The sequence below is a fragment of the Diplotaxodon limnothrissa genome, linkage group LG13 (assembly GCF_057381915.1).
Source record: "Diplotaxodon limnothrissa isolate DT_005_m linkage group LG13, D_limnothrissa_male_GT1.1, whole genome shotgun sequence".
Lineage (NCBI taxonomy): Eukaryota > Metazoa > Chordata > Actinopteri > Cichliformes > Cichlidae > Diplotaxodon > Diplotaxodon limnothrissa.
In genome coordinates this window covers 1,977,142-2,004,608 of record NC_140608.1, presented here as the reverse complement: position 1 = coordinate 2,004,608, position 27,467 = coordinate 1,977,142, and the positions used below count along the sequence as shown (strand labels likewise).

Below are 27,467 nucleotides of genomic sequence, written 5' to 3'. Positions count from 1 at the left end.
ATGTGCCTAAAATAATTGATGCGTCCTCAGCAGGTGAGGAAGGTCATCCCACTCCTGGAATAGGCACTCTGCCAGAGAGAGAAGATGGACGGCATGTTGTTCAGTAGGAAAAAACACATTTAAATTCCTGTCCAGAGTGTATTTCTGACACAAGGTACAGAGAGATTTGCTTCAAATAACTTTTTTTTTTTCTGGGGGGGTCTGGTAATAACTGGTTTGGTAGCAGAGTAATTGTTCTTTTCCTGCAACAAAACAGCGATTCACAGACGCTTTCTTGTGACAACCAAAATCACAAACATGACTAGTTACTCAGTACCAAAAAAGACCTAATGGTTTGTTTAAAATAATATAAAAATACCTCCCCACAACCCACATTTGTGCACAAAAAAACGACGGCTGTGGGAAAATCCTACCTTTGTTAACTTTTTTTAAATGTCACATTTGCATTCAACTGAACTTTGAATCCTATTTCACAAAAAGCAAGGAATGCTCGTTTTGACTCCGATCTGGATCGGTGAGCATGAAGGACAAATTAAAGTTATTGATTCAGCAATCACTAACTTTAATCTTACAGGTTAAGACATGTACAGAAAAAGTAAAACATCTAAACCAACACTTTAAATTAAGAGTATTTTATGCATTAGTTATACGACTTTTAACCCATGAATTTTTAAAAAAAAAAAAAAAGAAAATAATCAGCTGTGGAAAAGTTGTGTAAGTTTCTCATTGTGTACATACTGTGTGTCTGTAGTTGTATCTTCTAATAGCCTCTCGGATGTGACAGGGCTGGATCGCTCCGCTGGGAGGCTCCACTGTAGCCGGACAGCTCTGAAGCACAATCATGAGTAATAAGTATTAACACAAATACAACAGAGGACGCAATGGAATGTTTTGGATGTTTCCTTTAGGAACGTGGAGTTTTCCATGAGCTGAAAATGGTCACCTTGTCTTGTGTGTTCAGAGACTTACATTTAGCAATTAGCAATAACATCAGTTATTATGTACATTAAGAAAATTAACAGAGGAGTTCATACTCTACATCTGCACAGAAGACTTTCTCCTAAAAAGACACATTAAAGTCTGACTCGTCAAAAATTAGTACAATCAAGAGATTAATACAGCAAAATGTTTGTTATTGTCAGAGCATTTATTCATTATTTATCATAAGTCCTTCTAAAAATATGATCAAGCAAATAAATGTACAATAAATCACAACAATTATTGGCTACTTTAGTTGTACCTGGGGTCCAAACTTTAGACCCATTTAACCCAGACACTCCTGCTTAGATTCAGGACTATTAACATGTGTTTTGATCTCTAGAGTTATACTGAATCTCAATGCGTTTCATTTAAAATGAAAACCACTGGTTTGGAATCATACCTGCAGTGACTTCTCTGACAACATTCATCATACAAAACAAACATTTATGCACCAGATACTTAATAATAATTTACAAGTTAAAAAGGATGTTTTACAGGGTGTATTTGTGCAGCCAAAAGCCCCTTAATCCCCCTACTCTGCGGCATCCTTTATTCCACGGTCGTGTCGATGACGATCTTTTGTTAAGCACACTTTATATAGATCTCATGTAAGGTTGTGATTCCATTCTGTTGACAAAACCTATCCAGAGGCAGACAAACGCCTTTGCTGAAACCTGCCGCCATAATTAAACTGCCTTTGTAATTTCTCCTGTGCCTTCATGATACACACAGACATTAAACTCATAGGAAACTGCAGCTGGGACTCACCTTTTTACGTTTCCTCTGCCTCGCCCTGCCATCCACACTGCCGTTACCTTGTAGGACGGGCTTTGACGAGTGTGAGGACCCTGGGGTGGAGGGAGGGGTGGCTTCAGGTGAGTCTGGATCCTTCTTCACCTGCTGGGGAGGAAGACGAAAGACAGATGATATTTACTCAGTAATATTATGACGGTAGCTTTAGCGATTGATAGGTCTCAATGTGTGATGAAGTGTGTGTATGCACCTCAGCATGTGTGTTGTAGTGGATGTAGCTGGCAGAGATCACATGACTGACTGGATTAGTCTTTGCTGTCATTTCCTGCTTCACCAAGAGCGACAAATCCACGATCTGAATGAAGGAAAAGCATTTTAAAACAGGGGAAAGCTTTTAAATTACACGCACATATGTGAAGTAATGAGTAAGTTACCTGGGCAACAGTCTCATAAGCGAGGTATGACAGGATCTCCATGGCCATGCTGTTGGGTTTCAGCTCCAGGCTGCTGCAGTCGAGCCAGTCCCGAAACTTTGAAGCTTTCTTAGCTTGGAGTGAGCACAAGTAAGCACACACGACAAGAGGTCAGACGGGCTTAAAATGCTGAAACTGATCCTGAATCAGGTTTTTACCGTACGTACCTTACGTTTTTAAATTTAGAAGTGAAATAATCAGCTGATTATTCAATTGGTGAACTAACAGGATAAAAACACAGTCCACAGCTTTATTTGCTTATTTATAAGATGCCCATAAACCATGATTTAGAGCACAGGTAGAGTCCGCATTAAAAAAATATACGCAACATCAAACCGACATGAAAGCAAACATTAGCAATAAAATGTAATCCTTTACTCCTTTTGTACCTATGACAGAATCAACTTCCTGAGACAGATACTAAGTGGGCCGTTTAAAATCTTACCAAAGCTGAGCTGTCGACTCTCACAGAACTCGGCGTACTGAGCCGGGTCCATATTCCGAGTCTGACGCTCCAAACGCTGAAGATTCAAATACACATAAAAACACTTAAAGTTAAATCTATAATCCCAAAAAGTTTCTCCCACTGAAAACATCCAGATGAGCAGAATCAACTTTTTGGGAAATCTTTATCCGGATGATTGAGCATGCGTCAAGGCGTTTTAAATCTATAAGTTCATATATGTGTCATTTACTTTCAAAACAGCCCTACTAATCAATCATTTTCATGCAGACATCGATGGGCTCTGACCTCCATCCTCTCCTGTTTGATGGGGTCTATTTCCTGACGTTCTGCTAATGACAGGAGTTCACCGGTCTGATCCATCCACACCAGGAAGTCCTGGGCCAGTCGCTGCCTCCGCTGGTTAGCACCAGCAGGACCTACAGCACCCCATTTGTTCACAAAAGACAAAAAAAGAAAGAAACACTTAAGATGAAAACCAGAGCTCAGTATTCACTTGGGTTTTGACTGTAGCATTTGAAGCTTTTTTTTGTACAGTGGTTTCTGAAAACGTTTGGATGCTGTAAAAATATATTTTTTTAAAGATCTGCAAATTATTTAAAACCTATATGTAATTTAAGGTATTGCAAAAACAACATATCAAATGTGGGAACTAAGGTGAATTTTGTATTGTGCAATGTGCAATATGATAATGTTAAATTTCGCCTCTGTCAGTGCGCCCCAGGGCGGCTGTGGCTACAATGTAGCTTGCCATCACCAGTGTGTGAATGTGTGTGTGAATGGGTGGATGACTGGTTGTGTAAAGCGCTTTGGGGTCCTTAGGGACTAGTAAAAGCGCTATACAAATACAGACCATTTACCATTTAAGCCAACAAGACGGGACAAGACCATGTTTTCCAGTGTGTTGCATCACTTTTTTAAACAGAAACGTTTGGGAGCTGACGAGACCCTTATGTCTGACACATAATTGAAGTTCTTCAACTTAAAATTGGCTTTTTTTTTTTGTTCCATAATGTGACACAAGTGTACACAAGCTTAACACCCGGACTTTTTAACTATAGTGCAATGCTGATACGATTTGACATCGCCTTGCAAATGTTAGTAGTAGCAAATGTTAAGCATCAATGGTGCCATTACAGATGTGAAGCCAAACCATCACATATATCACTCAGCCTGTGTAAGAGGAGAGCGACCACATTCATAATGAGCTTTAAATTTTAACCAATCAGGCCACAGCACAATTCTGCATCAGTCCATGTGAAAGAAGTGTGAGCCAAGGAAAAAAAACAAACAAGTTTTTTCTTATTTAAACTATTTAAATGCTCTTTTCAAGAGTTTTAAATTCTATTTGTGGATGCAACAACAAGCTGAATGACTCAGAAGTGCTCTTGAGCCCACGCATTGATTTCCACTCCAAAACAGGGTCACAGGGGTTTTATAATAACATTTAAAAGGTCACTGTGTGTGTGTGAGGCTCTGTGTATACCTGATTCTGCCTGTGTGTCTTCATCCTCAAGAGTCTTGAGTATTTTGGATTTATAATCTCTAAACTGGAGATATTTTAATAATCTCGCCAACTTCCTCTGGTCAGTAGATTTTGAGGCATGAAGATAAAGAACAGAAAAAGGGGAGAAGAATTAGTTATTTCAAACCTTAAAAAACAATAAAGGAAGAAAAGATTCATGGACATACAGTTTTGAATATTTAATGTTTTTTTGTTCACGTGTGCATTTTGTACCTTGTCTCGCCTCATCAGGAATAAAATGTCCTCAGGTGAAATAACCCTCGAGCCACGCAGAGCCGCTCCCTCGCAGGCCTGATGCAGCTGAGAAATAAACCAATTGCTTCAGTAAAGTCAGAAATGAATTGCACTTATGCTTTAATATAATTACATTTAGGTTTTTTTGCTATTCAGAGGCTCCGAAATGAGACAGAATCGTGGATTTTTACAGCCACATCAGTTATACATGTAAGGGTTTTATTTGTCTGATGTGCTTTACTATTGTTCAGCCTGTAATTACCTCTTCAGGTGGTTTAGGCTTTGATCTTGAAGTTTGAACAGATAACTGTTACAGCGTTATATTTGTTATGTTGTATGTTACCATAGTAATGAGTTGTGTGTGTACAATATCCTCCACCAGCGCTGCAGTCTCTTGCAAAGGCCTGCGAGCGTCTCCCAGAGCAAACCTGAAAATCAAACACAACTATAATCATAGTTGTGCAGAGCCTTGCAGAGCTTCCAGTGCGTCAGTCGAATCTAATTACACTGCCACGTGCTAAAGAGCTGCTAATTGTTAAAGTCTAAAGTCATAACTCATTAACGTTTCTTAAACATAGCGCCGGTTGTGCTAACAGCACTCATTTTAAACTGCTGCTCTGAAAGATCACTTCTAACGGGTTACTTCTATCATTTTCCATTAATGAAGCCTGCCTCTTACCACCTTCACAAAATTAAAATTACTGTATTTATACACTGTTATTTAAAAGGTAAATATATTACATAATTAATCATAATAAGTAACAAAAAAGCTAAATATATGGTATGGATTTTTTTAAAGAGTGGATTTCCTGCAGAGAAACATACTTATATATTCTAAGTATATATTTTGTACATTATAACAGCTATAAGAATAGTTTTACAGCAGTTATATTTATTCTATCATCCATCCCTTTTTAAAAACCATTTATTCACCAAAGGTTTCAGGGAGGCTGAAGCCTCTTCCAGTTGGACAAGAAGCAAAGTACTTTATTTACCAAACAAGAAAGAAATGCCTTATAAAAACACAGAAATTTACCCAAAATAAATAAATTATGAATAACACATCGTTACTAACTATACAACAGCTAAAACCTGTGAATGGTGAGATATTTTATTAGTAATTTAAAGAGGCATACAAAGATGCTCACATTCAACACTGTCATTACAGGACATTACCTTCATTTTTATTCTCACCATAAACCACTAACACTTGCAAATAATTAGAAACAGACTGGCTTGTTTGGAAGGGTTACCAGGAGAAAGCCCCTTCTCAAAAAAGAGAACATGGCAGTCAAACCACAAGACTGGAACAATCCCGTTTGGACAGACAAGACCAAAGTGAAGATGTTTGGCAATGACGCACAGCACCACGTTTGGAGAAAGCCAAACAAATCAAGTACGGGGGTACCTGGGCACCTTGCAGCCATTGAGTTGACTGTGAACTATTTCAAAGTATTCTGGGGTTAAGTGTAAGGTCATGTCAGATGGCTAAAACCCGACTGAAACTGGGTCATGCAACAGGACAATGATTCCAAGCACAGCAGCAAAACTACAGCACAATGGCTGAAAGAGACGAGAATCAAACTGCTGTAATGGATCAGACCTCAACTCAAGTGAAATGCTGTGAAGAATATGACAGACGGAGGAAGTCATACAGAAATCAATTAAATCAAGTTATTGCTGCTAAAAGTGGGGCGTACTTACTTTTTTACAGGTACTGTAAAACGCGCTGTCTCAGATGACTTTAGTCCTTTAAAGGATGCGTCTCACACATTACTTTAAATACCTTTAATTGCATCCAAATTAAATGTAGCTGGATATTAAAACTTGTTTTGGTACTAACTAAAACATAGCAGGAGAAAAATTAGCAGATACTTTAAGTTGGTAGTGAGATTCAGTTCAGCTCAGATTTGTTAAAAATCTGGTGTGACTGCTTGTTTATAAACATTTTACATAAGTAAAGGAATCTTCATAAGATGAAAAGCAGTTCTTAATCTGTACGGTATTAAAGTTTTAAAATTTTTAACTATTAACTGTTACTAAACTAAACAAAAACATGATTTATTGTCTAAAAACAAGGCAGAGCTGAAGTTTTGGTTACTTTCCAAATAAACATGCAGCTAGTAAATGTGTCTGTGTATGTCTCTGTTTCTCTCTCACACACACACACACACACACACACACACACACTAAGGTCAACAGGCCACACATACACCTTGACCACAATTTGGTCAAAACCTCAATTTGCATCCAGAAAGCCACTTCCATGATGGCAGACTAACGTAAACCCACATCCTGGAGCGCTTTCCTTCTCTCATTTCTTCTCTTTCCCACTCTCTCCTTTTATTTCTCTATGAAATACAAACACCTGATCGCCACCCCCACCATTCCCCTTGCTTAATCTCTGCCCCCCGGCCCTTTAACCTGCTCCCTGATTGGTTGTTTGTTGCTCTGTCATACAGGTGAGAGAGGTTTTGGTTTGGGGTTGTGGGCAGGTTGGCCTCAGGTTCGGAGGTTGGCTTCAGACTTTAGGTTGATTTTAGGTTTTGGGGTTTAGTCTGGTTTTAGCCTCTCTGACCACCAGCATCACCTCTCTGCAGCCCACACAAGGTGAGTACAGCAAAAGACACACAACACAAAGGAGGCTGCAGCAGGCATGTGGCTTCTTTAGAAAAAAAATCCTTCAGTAAGAATTTAAATATGACAGTTTTACGTGTAGTACTTCTAAAAAACCTAAGCAGAAAAAGTGACTTCATATTAGAAACTAAGTCAAAAAGTAATTTGTTATGGTACCGGAGTTGTCCAGTTGTTTTTAACTTTAACTTTAACTAACAGTTTTAACTAACAGTTGCTTTTAACAGTTGTTTTTAACTACATTTTTATTTTTAAAGATCTTTTTCCACTTTCACTGATTTATCCACTAATTATTTCCTCGACAGGATGATTTCAGAAAATGGTGAAAAATGCCGATTATTTATTAATGCTGAACCTTCCTGATTATTTCTTCTTTTCTAACTAAAAGGTCCAAAATCTAAATATATGGAGTTTCTTGTCACTTAATACAAGAAAATGTGATTATTTTAACCTAAAAATAAACTAATAATGAAAGAGTTGCTAATAAAAACTGATAAAACATTACATTCTGTATATACTGACCTACTGTCACTTACTGTGAATTTGTAGGAATGTTAATTAGATTTCTTTTTTTTTTTTCTTTTGTGCAGAGCAGTACTTTTTTCCATCAGTCATATTGACTGGTTGTGAATGTAAAGGTTAACTAAATGTCTAGAGACTTCAAGTCTGAACTGATTATCACTCGTGGCTCATGCCTCTGGATATGAGCCATTTAATTTCATACTTTTATGTTTTTCGTTTGTTTTGCTTGACATAAAACCAAATGTTACTTAAAGTTATACTTTAGCAATTTAAAAAATTAATTTCTTGAAATTCTTCTGAACTCTTTGTACAAATGTGTTATATAAAATATTGAAATGAAGGGCTATGTGCTGTTTTCAGGCATCTGTTTTGGATTTGCAAAGTGTCATTAACCACAATGCTAATATTGTGGCTCTCTCCTTTAAAAAACAGGTTTCCATGGCTTCAAACAGTCTGTTCAGCAGCCCCAGCCCAATGCTGTACTGGGGTGAGACTCCTTCTCTTTGTTTGTTTGCGTGTGTGTGTGTGTGTGCGTGTGTGTGTGTCTTACATCATGCTCTGTAGCTCTGGGATAAAATTGATCCTGGAAGCTGGACGGTCTTTAGAGCTGGAGGGGGCGGAGCCAGCCATGGGACTGCTCATAACCACACCCACCTGATGAGAAAACCAAGACAGAACCACATTAAACTAGAGAGCAAAATTAATTTACAATCTTTTGAGTGAAGAAAAGATCTAACAATATTTTAACTTTTGTTCTCTCTTTAAATATACTTTATTGACTATAAGGTATACTTTGACTATATATAGTCAAAATATACTATATCTTCTTATATCATCTATTGACTGTACAAGAAGAGAACACCCCCAATATAAATGTCTGTGTAGGTTCTCAGTCATCAATGTCATCATAAAAGGCAGCTGGACCTCTTTAGGATTTAAAAGCAGTTTCGCCTCTCAGCCTCCTGAATGATTTCTGATAGCAGTGTTGAATATTCTACTAAAATCAGAGCGTGTTATAGTTTTCTTCTTTCCCCCCCTCCTTAATAAGGAATGAAATAAGGAATCTCGGTTAATTCTGAAAGCCTGCTTTGGGTCATTACTGCAGACTGAAAAGTCATTCTGTAAGCTAGTGTTCTGGTGTATCCACAGGCATGCTAACATTCATGCAGCTCCAAACACTCTGTCTGTTAATGCCGATGTTCCAGATCTACTGGCGTTTAGATCAACTGGCGTTGGTCGAACAGATGTGTGGCAGACTTGCGTTTCAGGAGCTGCTACCGACAAACCAGCAAAAAAACGCCAAATGTGTCACCTGTGACACTTGTGAGGTTGTCTCAAACACACTCCGTCAGTCTTGATGCTGTTGAACAACAAAATGTTTAAAAATGTGGCGAGTTCACCTGGTGATATCCTCATGCGCGACGCGATCGCGAAAACAGCAAACAAGTAACACCACGCCGTTGTTGTTCACAGGACACAAAGAGTAAACGATCGGGAGACTCTTGTCGTCGTTATCGTTCCCCTCGCACGGTTTATTCCTCCGAATTCAGCGTTTTTGCTTCACAACTACAGCGTGCTGTTTACTTTGTGCACTAACATGGAGTCGAGTCAACCAGCGCCACCTCTGGCCAAGTGCCACAGCCTACAGCCAGATCAACCTGTGACACACATCTGCACCACGTTTGAATTCGTGTCATGCACATTTGTACCTTTCAATTGTGTCTGTTTGTGCGTCATGCAAATAAACCTTTGAAATGAATGAAATGATATCATATATTTATTATCAGCCTACATTTGTACAAAATGCCAAATGACATACACATAAGAATCACCATCCTGATATCAATACTTTTGCCCATACGAAAAATGTCGTGAACACACTAATATTTCACCAGTGTTGTAACATCACATGTCGTTAGCGTAGTCTGTCTGTGTCTGCCCTCTGCAAACAAACATGTTAGAGTTGGTTGTGATATACAGTCTGCATAAGTGTGGTCAATCTAATAAACATTTGTAAGGAGATGGCAGTTACTGTGAATGTACAGCAGGTGATTAGTAATAAACAGCCAGACAATGACTCTGACAATCTCATTCAATCTTGCAGATTGCACCTTCTGTGGAAAGTGGTACCACACGGTGTGTGTGGACTTCCCTTGTGCAGAAGGCGACTACAAATGTTGTGGGTGCTAAATAAACAGAAAAAAGTGATCCCTGTTGTCTTTGCTTACTGATTGTTTTTAGTGTTGACAATCCACATTGCTGGCATTGCATCTTTCAACATGTTTGTGGGCAGATTTGGATGTACCAGGGGTAAGTGCAGCCACTCAGCCTCTACTCAATGTGATCATAGCAGCAGGTGCAGATGTGTCACAAGTTAATCTAGTAGTGGGCTATGGTCATGTGTTAGTGGTGGGAACAGTCATATCCACTCACTCTCACTGGCTGTTTATTACTAATCACTGTGTAACTGCTGTGAATTCACAGTAACTGCCGTCTCCTTACAAATGTTCATTAGATTAACCACACTTATACAGACTGTATATAACTCCAGCCATGTTGATGAATTGCCTATATTGGCTGGAAATATTCATTTTCAGGGAAAAGACACAGACAGACTATGCTAGCGACATGTGATGTTACAACACTAATGAAATATTGATGTGTCATATTTGTCCAAGGCGTATTTCATTGTTATGGAAAAAGAGAATATCAAAATCATGATGACCAATTGGAGTGGTGATTTCTATGACTTTGTGTATATAATTTGGAATTTTGTACAAATGTAGGCTGATAATAAATATATGATATCATTTCATTCATTTCAAAGGTTTATTTGCATGACGCACAAACAGACACAATTGAAAGGTACAAATGTGCATGACACGAATTCAAACGTGGTGCAGATGTGTGTCACAGGTTGATCTGGCTGTAGGCTGTGGCACTTGGCCAGAGGTGGCGCTGGTTGACTCGACTCCATGTTAGTGCACAAAGTAAACAGCACGCTGTAGTTGTGAAGCAAAAACGCTGAATTCGGAGAAATAAACCGTGCGAGGGGAACGATGACGACGACAAGAGTCTCCCGATCGTTTACTCTTTGTGTCCTGTGAACAACAACGGCGTGGTGTTACTTGTTTGCTGTTTTCGCGATCGCGTCGCGCATGAGGATATCACCAGGTAAACTCGCCACATTTTTAAGCATTTTGTTGTTCAACAGCATCAAGACTGACGGAGTGTGTTTGAGACAACCTCACAAATGTCACAGATGACACATTTGGCGTTTTTTTGCTGGTTTGTCGGTAGCAGCTCCTGAAACGCAAGTCTGCCACACATCTGTTCGACCAACGCCAGTTGATCTAAACGCCAGTAGATCTGGAACACCGGCCAAGTTAATGCCAATAAAGTCCCAAGCTGAACAAAGTAACATTCATCTCATCTGCTTGAAACTTCTGAAAAGTTTCATCTTCAAGTTTAGTGGCAACGACCATAACTTCATTCACGCATGTGGATGTTATGTGCCGTCCTTTTCACTGTCTGAATAGAGACAGAAACTCAGGTACCCTCAGTATAGAACAGCTAAAGCAGCTCCAATTAGAAATACTGCAGCTTTTTTAGCTTCTTTTTTTATCCTGATCGTTGCTGCATCTGAGATTGATCCTCCTGCATCATGTTTTTATCTATGTGAAGGAACCTGCTGGTTCATGTTACGGCTTTGTTGCACTTAGTCTCTACTTTGACAGATGTGTATGTGTGTCTTCTTTATACAGTGTGTGTGTGTGTGTGTGTGTGTGTGTGTGTGTGTGTGTTTCAAATGAAATAAATCACAATGCTGCACTTGTAGTTCACTTTCATGTGGTTTTAGTATTTTGGGATCACTTCATCTAAACAAATCAGAGCACAACAGAAGCCGAGCCAAGAGCCTAAAACAACAAAATAGCAGAACAGAGCTCGGGAGAATAAACACAACGTCCTAACACACGTTCACACACATACATAAATATAAAAACACACATACACACTCCTACAGTTGGACAGGTGGTGTGACCGCAGTAACTTCCCCTCCGGCAGTAAAATATGAATAATAATACAGCGCAGTTCCCTCATATTCAAACACTGCGGCGGCTGAAACACAATGCAGAAAAGAAACAAAGGAGGGAAAGAGGAGGGGAGGCGAAGAGGAGAACCAAAGACACATAGAAAAGCATAAAACAAGTAAAAACTCTCACCAGAGTCTGTCAGAGAGACGCTATTACTGTTAATGTTCTGGTTTTCTTCTGTTTTCGGCGCGATTTGATGACGCAAGGGACCGCGAGGGTGTGGTAGTTGTAGTTTTCTACATGTCCTGGTCGAAAGGCGCTACACTCCAGCTATGAGCTGTTAAATACAAGGTTAGCAGCTGAGATTACAGTTGAAGAAGATACACAGCTTAAGGGGGAAGTGTTTATACTCTAATCAGTACTCAGAATTTTAACATATCCACCATAGCGACACAGCTTTAACAAAATATGCTGTATATCTTTGAGCGCTCTCCTGCGGCAATCTCACTTGTATGGAGGACCAAACGGTCCAAAATTAAAAAGAAAATAAATGTATATAATTAGTAATGATTTTACAATACACATTTATGTATACAAATATAACTGGTGTTGGAGTGCTTTAGATTGAGGCAGTAGCTACAATAGCTAACCCTTTATTTAAATTGCCATCTAATATGACTCTTAATAAAGTCTGAATCTAAGACTGACTTCAGGAAATAAAAATATATTCAAGTCTAAAATGCATGTAATCTCAGAGAAAAGAACAAAAAATGAAAGACAAAATGGGATAAAAATGGACTTCTTTATTCCTATCGTTAAGATCCTGTGGTGAAGTGCCGCCTGTCACCATCAGCCAGCACTCGTCAACTGGATGAACAGGAGCTGAGGTGTCTCCACCAGTGCAGTACAGCTCCACCCAGAGGACTGGTCCCGACCGACAGCCCAAATTTCCTCTGCAGCAGCCTGCCTCAGCACTGGAGGTGTAATAAGACACTACCAAGAGCCTTTACTGTGAGTAATCTACATATACACTGGTGGTCTTTTTAAACCAAAATACAGTTTATTCATACTGAAAGAGTAAAAATCCTCTGTTCACAAAGATAAAAGACCTGTTACAATGTTTTTTCATGTCTCAGGTTGTTGCCCTGGGGAACGATGTGCCTGATGGCGTGGTTGTGACAGTGATGGCTGGCAATGATGAAAATGTTAGCGCCGAGCTACGTAATGCCACAGCCACCATGAAGCAAGGCTGTGCCCACTTCAACGACCTCCGCTTCATCGGCCGCAGCGGCAGAGGTATACAAACAGATACATGCAGCACTGTTACAAGTTATTCATACTTGTTTGTCAATAAACAAGAGGAAAGACTGCAGCCTGCCATCTTTACCACCTCTGTCTACACCAGTGTTGGGACTAACGCGTTATTAAGTAACGCGTTACAGTAACTACGTTATTATTGTGGTAACGAGCACGGTAACTAGTTATTATGCCAAAATCAGGAACGCGTTAGTCGTTACTGGGATTTAGATAGGGTCGTTACTCGTTACTTCGTGTGGTGGCTATCGCGGAGCTTCCACAGATTCAGTAACATTAGCAAGTGGTGGAGGCCAGCAGGTGGATGAAGGAAAAGGGACGCAGAAGGAAAAGAGACCCGAGGCGGCCGCCGGTCCAAGTGTGAACTGAACTTCAGGTAAGAAGTTATGACCTGCAGTCTCTCTGGGTCAGATATAAACCAAGTTTAGGTGGAGTTTATTTTCGTTATTCTGACTTTTTCCGTACTGCATGCTAGCTAGCATGATGGAGTTTCTATACAGCTGGGTGGGTGCTATGAAGTTAATGATGTTGAACTTTATTTTGTTCATAAGTTATTAGAGTTGCCAACCGTCCCGTCTGGTATTCAGAGAAAATATTACGCGTTTCTTATTGAGGTGAAAAGGAACAGTTTGTCCCGTAATTCAGCTACAATGGAAAAGGCACAAAGCTGGAGTTATTCTGTGTCTTTGCTGCACAGCTGCCTCTTCTTCTTTCATTCTCCCCCCTCCCTCTCCCGTTTCTACTTCAATCATGAACCTGATCAATGATCAGCTGATCGGCTCTCTTGTTTGTTTATCGCTCACTTTGCGCCGAAAGAGGAAACCAGCGGATGTCGCACTAAACAACAGCAGCACTTTAAGCTTGATCAGCTGTTAAAATTTATTTAATATTAATTTCTAGTATCAGCTGATGTTTGCTGGAGCCACAGCTGTAAACCTGCTGGTCATGATATGGTTTGGTTATCTGGTGAGAGGGAAACATGAAGATGAAACCAGGAGATGTCCTTACTGAATCATCAGAGCTGAACAGGTGATGGAGAAACAGGTTTACCTTTTAGGTGACAGGAATGAGTTGAAGGGAAGTTATGAACTGTTTCTGAGAGACAAATAACCCCAGGATCCTTTTTTAGGTAGCTGACAGCTGGTAACTGTGCAGGGGCGGGTCTAGCAAAGTGTGGCCAGGGGGGCAGGTAGGGCATTAACAGGGAGAGGGGGGCACAAAGAAATACTTTTCTTTCTTATTCTCATTTAAAATGTCTAGCTTTTAAAAAATAATTATCTGAATCTTACAACAAACGATTGATAGATTGATGCATATATACCATCAAGACAGTGAACATCACTGTCACAACAGCGTTTATTTTCATTCAAAGGCTTTATGATTTTTCCTATAATGGTCAAAATGCCCGGGACAATTTTCTGTCCCAGTCCAGCTCTGTATGCAGCTCATCTGCAGTCTGGTGTTACCTACATCTTCCTATTCAGAAGGCAGAATTTCCGAGTTCTGAGTACAATTGAAAGCACCACGACTGCAGTTTTTGTGTTGGATGTAAAAGGCGCACATGACGCTGTGACGTTGGCTAGAATCATGGCAGCAGTCAATGACGGTCCAGGCGTGGGATTTCTCTCGTGGAAATATGCACAATATCTTTTCCTTTCTATTGGTAGGTGGCACAGTGCACTTGTGGCAAGTAAGCAAGCTAGAAGACTGGCAAAGTTATGGAAGAAACACATTAACAAGAGAATTCTGAGTAAAACCAAAGTTACTTTCCCTAGTAACTAGTTACTTTGAAAGTAACGAGTAACTTGAAGTAACTGAGTTACTTTTGAGAGAAGTAACTAGTAATGTAACTAAGTTACTGTTTTTTGTTTTTTTTTTTAGATTTTGTTTTAAATATTTTTATTACTTTTTCAACAACATTCAAAGGTAGTTTCCCATAATATGCTGTTGTAATAGAAACCCTTTTCCCCCACCCTCACCTCCCGCTCTGCTCTCTTCCGACCAAAGAAAAAAAAAAAAAAAACAAGCTCAAATGAAATATATATACAATTGTACCATATGTGGCATTTATACATAATTCAAGAGAAAAAGAAAAAAAAAGGGAAAGAAGAAAATATAATCAATAGGAACAAACAAAAATAGCATGCACAATGCTAACAATTTCCTCCTACTCCACTCTCCTACATAAGTTGTTCTATATTTACTACTTTTAAAAAATGTTTAAATGGCTTCCAAATTTCATCAAAATATATTAACTTATTTTTCAGAAAGTACGTAATCCTTTCCATTTCCATACACTGTGTCAAGGAGTTTATCCAAGCGCCAATAGCAGGAGGAACTGATGTTTTCCAATTTATTGCAATCATACGTTTTGCCTGTAATGTACAGTAATCCATAAACTTAATTTGATAGGTTGTTAATTTAATATTTTTAGGATACACTTGTAGTAGCATCATTTCTACGTCTAAAGTGATCTTTTTATTTAAAATTTGGTTTATTTTGTTCATCACCTCCTGCCAAAAGGCACAAACAATTCTACATTCCCATATACAATGAAAAAATGTTCCACGGGCTTCTCCACATTTAAAACATGTATCTGGTATTCTATTATTATATTTATTCAGTTTCACCGGTGTTACATATGTTTGCATGATCCAATTGTATTGTAATAATTTTAAATTACTATTAATCGATTGTTTTTGTGCTTTTAAGCAAATTAACTTCCATGTCTCCTCAGAAATATTGATATTTAGGTCCTTTCTCCAAGCTTCCAACTTAGAAACTGATGTTTCTGAAGAGGCAGAAACTATCCAATTATAAAATGTTGAAATTAAGCCTTTATTACCACCTTTTTTCACCATAAACTCCTCTAGCTTACTTAATTGGGGAAAATTAAGGGATTTATTTTGCATAGATGAAATAAAACTTCTAATTTGTAAATACTTAAAAAAGTGTTTTTGGGGGATTTGAAATTTTGAGACTAAATCCTCAAATGAGACCATTACTCCATCACAAAACAGATCACCCACTTTCTTAACACCTTTTACTGCCCAATCCTGAAACCCTGCATCCAACTTTCCTGGTACAAATAAGGCATTTCCCCAGATGGGGCTAAACTGAGAGAGATTGTTCTTAATATTCATCATTTCTTTTATTGTAAACCAGACTTCAATCATGTTTTGAACTATAGGATTATTTGTTTCTTTCTTTAACTGTTTGGATTTCGCAGAATATAAGTACAAATTTAATGGCATTTTAAGAGCATTTGCTTCCATCCCCACCCATGACGGGGTATTTTGGGATGAAAAATAAAATCTTATTGTCCTTAATTGAATAGCCAAATAGTACCAGTAAAAGTTGGGGCATTTCAACCCCCCTGTATCAAAGGGAAGGTACAACAAAGACAAACGAATACGTGGCTGCTTCTTGTTCCAGATAAACTCTCTGATTAGTGATGTTAATTTAGTAAATAATCCAGCAGGAGGAGCCAGTGGGACATTTTGAAACATATACAACAGTCTAGGTAATACATTCATTTTAATAACGCTTATCCTTCCAATAATAGATAGTGGTAGACTTATCCAACGCTCCAAATCTTTGGAAATTTTCTGTAGTATTATATTATAGTTAAGTACCACCACATCTTTTAATGAAGGAACTATTTTAATACCTAGATAGATGAATTCAGAGTTAACAGTAAAGCCAGATATATTCTGACTTACATTTTGAATGTACCCTTGATTAAGTAACATTAATGACGATTTTGTTACATTAACTTTATACCCTGAGAAAACCCCAAACTGATCTAATAAATCCTTTACAGCGGGCACAGAATTTTTTAATTGCTTTAAAAATATTATGATATCATCAGCAAATAAAGCAATTCTATGTTCCTTTCTACCAATCCTAACACCTTGTATTTGTCTGCTGTTTCTAACAGCTATTGCCAGAGGTTCAATAGCTAAAAGAAATAAGAGTGGAGATAAAGGTGAACCCTGCGGGCACCCTCTTTTAATATCAAATTGTTCAGAGATTATCTCATTTGTCTTAACCTGAGCCACAGAATGACAATGTAATAGCTTGATCCAATGCAGAAATACGTTTCCAAACCCAAATCTAACAATGACATCAAAAAGATATGACCGTTCAATTCTATCAAAAGCCTTCTCCGCGTCAAGCGAGAGAATGGCTGTATCGTCCTGCTCACTTTGATTATGAAGAATGTTTAAAACTCGTCTTACATTATGAAAACCCTGTCTATGTTTAACAAATCCATTTTGATCATCCCCTATAATAACTGGAAGAATACTTTCTAATCGTTTAGCAAAAATTTTACAAATAATTTTAGTGTCTGTATTGATTAAGCTTATAGGGCGCATATTTTCACACTTATTATTTAGTTTTCCAGGTTTAGGAAGCAGTATTATCAGAGACTTCCTTAATGAGTCAGTAAGATTGCCATTATTAAAACATTCTATATACATATCTAAGAGGGGCTGTGCTAATTTATCTTTAAAATATTTGTAAAGGTCAATTGGCAATCCATCTGGACCAGCTGTTTTGCCAGCATTTAAGGAGTTTATTGCATCTATAATTTCATGTATACTAATTTGCCTATCAACATTTACTTTGTCTTTTTCTAAAATTTTTGGTATTTCAAGTTTATCTAGAAATAAAGATTGCATTCTAGTTACATTATTGAATTCAGAGTTATATAGCGTTTCATAAAATCTTTTAAATGCATTATTTATCTCTAATGGGTCTACTATAGTATTACCATTTGAATTTTCTAATTTTGTAATTGCCCTTTCAGATTCCATCTTTTTTATACGCCATGCCAGGAGTTTGCTGGGTTTTTCACCTTGGTCATAGAATTGTTGCTTTAATCTCAATAAATTAACAGCTGCTTTTTCACTTGTCATTTCATTATATTGCGTTCTCAACAGTAATAGTTCTTTTACAATATACTCATTGTTTTGACCTGATTGAAAGCTAATCTCTTCTAACTTTTTTATTCTTACTTCCAGATATTTTATCCTTTGATTTCTTTCTCTTGTTTTATTACTAGTATAGCTTATAATTTGCCCTCTTAAGTATGTTTTAAAGGCTTCCCATCTTACACTTGCCGATGTTTGATCTGAGTTATATTCAAAGTATTCATTAATTTGCTTACCTAAATAATCAAGAAACTGTTTATCCTGCATCCACTTCAGTTGAAACCTCCATTCAAATCGAGTCAAGTTACTGTTTTAAAGTAACTTACCCAACACTGGTCTACACTGCTTACACTATTTGCAATTGCAGTGCCCTGCAATCACACAGTTAAAACATTTAGTTGTTGTTATATGTTTCTTTTAAATATTTGAATACCTGTAAAGTTAGATCAATAATCAAGCTATGGAGCCAGAATTAATTAACTCTAGTTAATTAATTAGTTTCTTAATCAATAACATCAGAGCAAAACTGAGTAAAAGAAAGCAAATCATGTGTAATCATGAGCACATTTAAATAAATTAAAAAGCCATAAGATTTAAAAGAAATAAAGAACACACTAAATACAATTAAGAGTATTAAAAATACATTTAAATATAATAGAAATAACGCTGGATAAAGTACATTAACAAGTGAAAAGTTTTGAGCAGTCAAAGCAAAACAGTGAATAAGACAAAAAATTTGATTCAGTTAAGTAAATAAAAACAAAGTAGGCAAATGTATATAAAGTATACTCAACTAGTTTCATGTGTACATATGTTTTATTATCGTTTTAAAGGTAAGAGCTTCACCTTGACGATAAACGTGCTGACATCACCTCCTCAGATCGCCACCCTACACAGGGCCATCAAGATTACCGTGGACGGACCACGGCTGCCCAGACGTTAGTAAATACGAGTGAAAACAGTATGATTGGATCAATTCTGAGGTGATCCGGGCAGGTTTTAACATTATTTCTTCTGATCTCAGGTCAGAGGCAGAAGGAGATGAAGGCTGGAGTTTTTAGGCCCACCAGCAGCATCAGTAGCAGCACAGCTTCATCAGGTAAGACATAAAATGTCACAGCAAGAATGACACAGCAAGGCCACTGAAAATCAAAAACTATGTTGTTCATTTGTAATTTTAGTTTTTAGAAAGAAAACTTTCTCTTATGAAACAGTAGTGGGGCGTGGTCATGCTCATGTCACATGACAGCTGAGCAAACAACAAAAGAAGACAACGAGTTCTGGAGAAACACTGATGTTGATGCTTCTTGTCTCGCTTCAGAATGCAGATCCTTTCCTTCCACCTCTCTGTGGATGAATGAGTCCTTTCTGAGCCCAATGACCTCTTTGGCATCTTCATTCGCTCCTACTCCCAGAATGCACCACCTGCCTGCTCTCCCTTACTCTACCCAACCTCCTCCATACAGTTCCTATCTGTCTTCTCCTCCTCCTCCCCCCGCTCCGCTCAGCCACAGTGGTCCATTCCAGGCCGGCAGCTTCCACTACGGGCCCAACCAACCATTCCAAACCACAGGGGAGGACCGCAATGTTGTCACAGCACTGACCAATTACATTGAAGGGGCATGTCTTTCCATGAGAGGGGAGGAGCCTGTTTGGAGACCTTATTGATGATTGGATTTATTATTTTAGCATAATGTAAGCATTTAACCCATTTTAATGTTTTTCTATCTTTTTTCTTTCTTTTTTTCTCAGAATAAATCCTTAAACCTACATTCTTGATATTTTGTAAACTGTTATTTATTAAAACAACATTTGTATATATTGTGTTGAACAATGAATAATAAAAAAAAGAATTCGATAGTTGCTTCTCACGCTCATTTTTATTAGATAAAAAATGATACAAAAATAGCTTTCACTATCAAAACAGTTAAAGTAGTATCTCATTACAAACCTCAAGAAAACAAACAGCATTGGGGGCTGTTTGTTTGTTTCACTGATCATAAGAAATTAGATGTCATAAATACTTGTTCATTAATACAGAGGGAAATCAAAGTTTAGACAGAGTTATCAATCAAAAATTGAAAAAAACAAAAACGTGCTCATGTGTTCTTCAAAAGCCAGAAAATATAATTCCATTCTTTAAAAGTATAAAGCAATCAATAACAAATTAAAAACATTTTTTAAAAACTGGTTGTGAATTAGCAACCAACTTCAGTGCATTAAATTCAGGAAGTAAAATAAGAGGTAGAATAATGTTTAGAAGTGATTTAACAGTTCACACAAATAAAATGTGTTGAATCATTTATAAGAATAATAACAACAGCTATTTAAACTAAACCTGTTCCTCATGTTTGGAGCGGAAGGCCACTCAGTTGATGACTGGCTGTTGCGACCTCAGTTCTCCATGGTGACAGATGCCTGAAACAGGTAAAAGAGACGTTCATTGACCTGTAGGTAGTGTTTAAACTTATACCAATCATGTGTGCATCACATTGCTACAGAAGAATTTTGTAGTTGTACATTTAAATGACTTATTTAAGTGAATAGTTTTAATTAATAAAAAATATTCAATCAAAAATTATTGAAAACCTGGAAGTGGAACTCTTTCTGGTTGTGCCTTTCTGTTAAACTCCCTTACTCTGCAGTTTAATGCATTTATTTATTCAGAAGAAATAAATGTATTTTTGCCACTCTGGTCTAAATTTGAGTAACTTTTATGTTGAGATTAAACGTCTCTGTGAATAACAATTTAAAGGTTAATAATATTGTTTCAGGAGAGACTGTCGACCTGTAAAGCATTGAGTTCAGCCACCCTCCTGCTCCACTCTTCTTCGGTCATTTCTTCATCTTCTCCTCCTTCATCAGTATCTTCATCAACCTGATGCTCTCCTGAAACACATGTTGCAAAGATAAACACAGCAGCGGGCAGAAACAGAACAAATGCAGCAGTCATACAATACGACTACTGTTTTTAAGCGAACTCGCACCATTGCAGGTCAGAGCGGTGCACACCCAGTTTCCACAGGCGCACACACACTTGTTGCACTCCATCTGAGTTTCAGCTCCATCCTCAAAGACCTCGTCTTCCAGAGCACACTCTACACACATAAAACACAATGTAATAAACACAAGAACAGCTAACTTTCTTGTCCTTAAAAATATAAAAAGTTTCAGTTTTCAGTTTTTAATAAAAATTCTTGTAAAAGGAACAGATGCTGTAAAATGTGTGAAAATACATTGAAATAGTCCAAAATATGTGCTCTTCTTCACATTATCCAAAACTTTGCTTGGCTGATTCTAGCCCGTGAGTCTTGTGTTCGACACTCCTGATGTAGATCATACATTGAGTTAAACATACTTTGCCACTAAGTATGTGTTTGTGTAATTATATGTTCCTTTTTTGTTTGTTTATACATACATCCCCAAGTAGTAAACTCTTTGTTCTTGATTGTAAAGTGCAGTAAATAATAGTCTTCAAATGATAAACAGTGTTAGGATAAATCCAAAGCTGAATACAATGGAGAAAAGCAAATAGAAATCTTATAAAAATGTCAATCACACAAACACAAAAAGTGTTTGTTCAGTTTCATACTCTTATTTTGCTGCTTGTGTGTATGCATGTTTACTTCTCTCAGTTGGGTGGTAGGTGGGCGTAAGACAGTTGATAAACTCAGTCAAACTCAGCTTCCAGTCAGCATTTTCATCCGACAGCTCTATCAAAGCATCGACACACAGAGATCTAAGAAAAAGAAAGAAGTAAGAGACAAATGACTGGAGAAGTCTGGATATGGAGTTTTAACAGCCATTTAATTTCTAAAATGATGTGCAAAATGTGTGCTGCAATATACAAACAAAACAACAAAACAAAACGCGAAACAATTAGAAGAACAAACTCCCAGCGATGAAAAAACGAATACCTCAGCAGCAGGTTAGTCTGCAGAGTGTCTGAGTATGTGATGTTGAGTGCCGTCTCATTGTGCTTCAGGAATCGCAGAAATTCATTCGAATCAAGCTGTGAATCCCCATCATCATACGCCTGTGACACAAAAACACCATCAACAACTGCATTCAAAATCTTTTACCTCTTATTCACAGATATTCTCATATATTACTCCTTCTCTAACTAGGAAGTGAATATATTAAGAATGACTATGCAAGCAGTCAGTGTCAGAATCCATGTAAGTTAATAAATGGTTACAATAATGGTATATCATAAGGCTGAAGCTATGCAAGATAATAAGCTAAAATGTATCATTTCTTCCTACAAGTGACTAACAGATACATTTGTAATTATTATACAGTGTATGAAGTATTCACACCTGAAAATATGTCTGAAGGATGTCACCGGCTGATGTGTTTGAGGCCAGATCTTCAGCTTCTTTCTGAATCCACTGGATCACTCTCTCTCTCATCCAGTCACGATCAGATAGGAAACACACGACTGCAAGCGTGAAGCATGAAAAAGAGACCGGCTTTAGACAGCCACTCAAATTTGCTGAATTGTGTAAAAATGTGAAATATTTCGTGACTTACTGGGGCTCACATTGGCCTTTGTTGGTTTCTCTGCAAATAGAAACACACACAAATCCTTCATGACTGCACAAGCTTCACTCAAAGCTTAAAGAGTTTGTGTTTGTGGAAACTGACCCAGACAGTGTCCTCTGTGCTCCACGTGTATCTTGGTCTGGGTGATGCAGGCGTCTCTGTGCAGTTCACAGTGATTCCTGTAGGATTTTCCGTTGCTGCCACACACCCAGTGCTCTGACATGTCACACTGCTGCAAAGGAAACAGGCTCGTCAATAGAAGATTACCAAAAAATGGTAGCTGCAGAAATATTACCTGCAGCCTTTCCCTAAACTAATACAGACGTACACATTTACAAGTACACATGTTTGCTAGTTATCAGTACCTTTACCTGTAAACAGCGACAGACTGGTTCTCCTCGGTCAGTCGATACACACTCTCTACCTGCACCGCAGAAAGTCCTGGCACACACCGACTCATCCTAACACAGAAGAACACGCAGGGACAAAGACATTGTCATCACAGTGAAGAGAATTGGGAAGAGTGGAGGAATAATTTGGGATGGGTGTGCTCCACATTCCAGATGGTGACCTTTGACCTTCGTCTGAAAGGCCACATGGCACGTTGAATGACCATGACTTTCTCCCTCTCTCGCACACACAAACACACACAGACAAAATGTATTGGAGCAGCTGCGAAGCGATGCATCTCATTTTAAATTCTGTCTTCTTCAGGACTTTTTCATTGTTTATAATTTAAAATTTAATTTCACCACCTCCATTTCTGACTGAGACAAAAACTGATTTATCAACAAATGTCCATTTAAACCCAGTTACATATTAAAGGAACTGAAAGAATTAAATGTGAATGTATAGAAAATAATATATTAAACACCAAATTAAGATGCAGTTGATAAGATACAGTTGATAAGTAAAATGTTGTTATAACCAATGTAAATATGGGCAAAGCACTGTTATAATATATTGTAATATTATTAAATATTTATATAAATATTATATAAATATTATTTTAGGCAATTTTAATAAACTTATTCAAAAGCCAACATTTTGGAGGCAAATGAGAAATGCTGAACAAAAATGATTATAATGATAAAAAAAATAAAAATAATAATGATTACCTGTGAAATATTTTGTTTTCTTTATTATATTCAGAGTCTTGTGTTGTATTTATTTCCATCCCTGCACTGATTACCTGCTGGCAGGTAATCAGTGCAACATAAACTCACTAAAAGTTCAAAAAGCTGAAAAACAGACGAGATTCAGATGATAATTCTCAGTAAGTTCATCATGTTTATGATATGACAAGCCAAGATTTCCTTTTCAAAGTGTTCTTAAAGAGACAGTGAATTATATGAAGCAGCAATAAATACTCAATAAACAGAAGAACAAAATTACACTCTGATTCCTGACATTCCTCTTTATTAACAGGATGGAAAACCTGAAAATGAAAAACATTTTTGAAATCATGTATTCCCAAAGCTCTACCATAAGGACATCTTAACTCAGGCTCCAGCAGTAATCTTCACTTTGATCTCAGGACAGTTTTTTAAATGACAGAGGACTGCACAAACTCGTCACTTTAAAGAAATGTTCTCACTTTAGTGAAATGTCTTCACTCCCAGATTGTTCTACACAAAGACACAGAAGGGTGCACACACACACACACACACACACACACACATACACACACACACACACACACACACACACACACACACACACACACACACACACACACAATAGGTACATCTGTCGCCTGTGGCTGTCCAGCTGACACCTGCTGCACTGAAAACCTGCTGTTAGCAACCAGCTGACGGTACGGAACACACACACACACACACACACACCGCAGTAATGTTTTCGGTGTAATTATGAGTATATGTCTTATTTACTTTGTTTGGCTGCAAACCAAGTTTCTGGATTTGTTCTTTCGTTCTCTCGTTCTCTCTTTTATATTTTCTCTTCTCTTTCCTTCCCTTAGTCAACCTCATTATTCTCTTCTCTAACAATCCTGTGCTTCTTCTGCATGAACATTGTGTAGATTTTCAATTCTGCAGTAATCCATTTTTCCCTTAAAAGTCCTTTTGGATTCTGTTCTGTCTTTTTTGTAACATTTCTGATTTATTGTATTTTTTCATTTTTTATCCCGATGTATTTTTATTAATTGGCTGTTGTGTACGACATATACATTTAAAAAGACATGTTGGAGTTACTCTATTCACATTTTTCAAAAAGTGTTTTTATCTCATGATTGTTGAAACCTTTGAAGTAAAGTAAATTTTAATGTGTGTCACCATATGTTTTTAATCTTCTTTCAAAGGTAACTTAAAAAAAGTTTCCATTGAAACTTGTTTTGAAACAAGCTTACTCATAGCAGAGTGTGTTTTCACCAAAATTACAGGTGGAGGGAGTGCGAGACACACCTGAGGACCTGTTCTATATTTCTGTGGGTTTCTATGTTACCTTAAAAACATTTGCACAAAACACATGCAGACACTTTCCTAAATCATGATTACCTCAACATATGCAAGCACACACCTGCCCGTAAACATCAGCTACTAACTAGTGAGTATTAGCAACAACAACAGTAACAACAAAAGCTTTTTTTAGTGTAATATTAAACATATTCTCATTAGTACTTAAACATAATAGAGCACTATAATTATTCCGCACACCTCTCAATTTCCATTTTATCAAAATAAAAACAAAACGACATATCTTCAGCAGTGAGTTTACCTTGGAAAGGGGAGAGGAGGACACAGGATGAAAGAAGAGGAGGAACTGCAGCAGGAGCACAGAGATGGTCAACATCTGAAGTGGACAGGAGTGGAACAATCATGATGCTGTCCAACAATGACAGAAGTAAAGCGGCACTCTAATGCATGATACCATCAGTAATGCTACTGTGAAAAATAAAATAGCAGTGAAGACTGAGTCTGATCATACTTTGTTCAGTAATTGCTGCAATCAGCCTGTAAGAACCAACTTGCCTGTACCCAAATTTCACTTTATAGCGAGTCTGTTCAAAGCTAAACACCCAAACTTCCAAAATATCCTCATGTACCTGCATAGATGATGAGTTTATATCCAGCAGTGATCGGTGAAGACTCCTGCTTTGTTCTGCTGAAAAATGACAGCATGGTATGAGGAGAGAGAGAGAGAGGGAGAGAAGAGGAGGAGGAGTGATGCAGGAACAGAAAGAAGACCAGCTGTCCAGAGTCACCCCCACCCTTCTACCCCCCCAAGCCTCAGAAACACATAAAAACCCACTTGTCTTCTGTGGTAGGAATGATGAGTTAAAGGCACGCAACATGTTCAGACAACTTTAAACAGTGACTGACAGATGCAGGAAAAAAAGAGTCACTGCTGACAAATTTCAGTAAAAAAAAAGTGCCACTGTTTTTTTCACAAATTATATTTATATGTATTTATGAATATAGATTTGTTTTATATAATCTAGTTTTAAATGTTTATTTATATTTATTATATTTTTATGTATTTATATTCTTTATTATATTTTATTTAGTTATTTATTATTAGATAATTAAACTATTTCTCTGGACTTAAGATACAAGGTCTTTGTGTACAATCTCGATTCTAATTATCCTAATTAATAAAGAAAATATTCTCCAGCTGTTAGTTTTTACTATCACTGACTTTTCTGCCCTGTTTGGCCTCTGTACCCTTCAGTTTCTCAGTGCTGTAGCACTGAGACCACCAAGTGAAGTAAAGCATTTGCATTTTTTAGTGCTTCTATATCTAAATGCCATCAATAACAACACAGGTACTGCATGCTGGCTTAGCTTTTCAAACCACTATCAGTAGTTACATTAGTAACACCTCTGCCCTCACTTTTACAACAGACAAAAATGTTTATAACACAACAGGAACACATAAAATGTAGCTTGTGCGTGATGAGGTAGTACCACATTGTGACCAGCAGAGGGCAGGCTGTGTGTCTTTCACTTGTCAGGCAAATGTGTGAAGCAGTACACTAGGCATCCACATATTACATAAAAAACAGGATGGTGAATGAAACAAACAGTCCCACACAGACTATTTCTACCAACCTGCCCTCATAGATAAGTGTAAACCCTACGACTAAATTTATACTCTTACCAGCACACTGAACAATAATGAATAGGATTCGGGAGGTAGATGTGCTAATATTTAATCTTAAACATAAACACAAACTGTCTACATGCAGAAAAACTGTGCCCAGGGGCCAGAACTGTAACTGGGGGAGAGTCATGAGACCATAGATGGATCCATTCTTCTTTATGTAGTAGGTGTCATCATTAGTTCCAAATGTTAATCACAAAATATCAATCATGTCATAAACAATCTTCAAGATAAAGATAAGATATTTAGTGTGTGCTTTTAGCTAAGAACAGTATCATGTGAACAACACTGGAACAAACTTGGATCATCTTGGTCTGATCAGCCCATATAACAGCAGCAAGCAGCTTAACCCTTTAAGACCTACCATAGAACCAAGTTCGCCAGAGCTTATATTATATTTTTACATGCTGTGGAGCCATTTTTGGGAGCATTTCAAGTTGCTATACATCAATACAACCATTATAGCCCAAACTTTAATAATATGTCTGCATTAGGTGCATAGTAATTACATAAATTGCAAAAAAGTGCAATAAACTACAAAAAAATTGAAAATCGTTTTTGTTTTTTTAACATATATTTCTAGTTAGAGAAATTTAAGAGGCTTATCCCTCAAAACTGTAAATACAAAAAAGTTACACAAACTAGTTTCCCACCACAGGAAATTTATTTTGAGTGTCTTCATAGTTTTATTTTTGAAATACACCAATTTTTATATACTGCAGGAAAAACGAAAATAAATATTATAGTGCAAATTTGCAAAATAACAGCATATGCATCAAAATAAACTATTTCCAGCAGTGCAATATGAGTCTTAAGCATCCCAGAAACGACACAGAAAGTCATAAAGTCAAACATAACTTTTTAAAACACATAACAAGTAAAACACAAGCTCATAAGGCCCCGAACGTAAAAAACTACATTTCCGCAAAA

At 37.5% G+C, this 27,467-nt stretch overlaps 3 protein-coding genes across 3 annotated transcripts; 1 reads left to right on the top strand and 2 right to left on the bottom strand.

Annotated features, from left to right (window-relative positions):
• Positions 1-6: 6 nt before the first annotated feature.
• Positions 7-9,256, bottom strand: supt3h (SPT3 homolog, SAGA and STAGA complex component). The gene is made up of 12 exons (XM_085369009.1): positions 8,986-9,256; positions 8,136-8,239; positions 4,773-4,857; positions 4,409-4,495; positions 4,157-4,253; positions 2,959-3,089; positions 2,653-2,728; positions 2,169-2,281; positions 1,985-2,089; positions 1,750-1,881; positions 739-828; positions 7-68 (listed from the first exon to the last, which is right to left on the bottom strand). Exons 2-12 carry the CDS (start codon positions 8,225-8,227, stop codon positions 27-29), a joined length of 1,050 nt encoding a protein of 349 aa, XP_085225135.1. The 5' UTR covers positions 8,228-8,239; positions 8,986-9,256; the 3' UTR covers positions 7-26.
• Positions 7,931-19,538, top strand: runx2a (RUNX family transcription factor 2a). Its single transcript, XM_085369010.1, has 6 exons — positions 7,931-8,072; positions 12,440-12,630; positions 12,756-12,915; positions 18,704-18,808; positions 18,895-18,969; positions 19,192-19,538. The coding sequence occupies exons 1-6, from the start codon at positions 7,931-7,933 to the stop codon at positions 19,536-19,538; spliced, it is 1,020 nt and encodes a 339-aa protein (XP_085225136.1).
• A 726-nt stretch (positions 19,539-20,264) lies between these two features.
• Positions 20,265-25,226, bottom strand: LOC146619661 (follistatin-related protein 1-like). Its single transcript, XM_085369051.1, has 10 exons — positions 25,152-25,226; positions 22,787-22,876; positions 22,518-22,647; positions 22,404-22,433; positions 22,190-22,311; positions 21,788-21,906; positions 21,497-21,609; positions 20,858-20,968; positions 20,659-20,759; positions 20,265-20,288 (listed from the first exon to the last, which is right to left on the bottom strand). The coding sequence occupies exons 1-10, from the start codon at positions 25,224-25,226 to the stop codon at positions 20,265-20,267; spliced, it is 915 nt and encodes a 304-aa protein (XP_085225177.1).
• Positions 25,227-27,467: the final 2,241 nt, after the last annotated feature.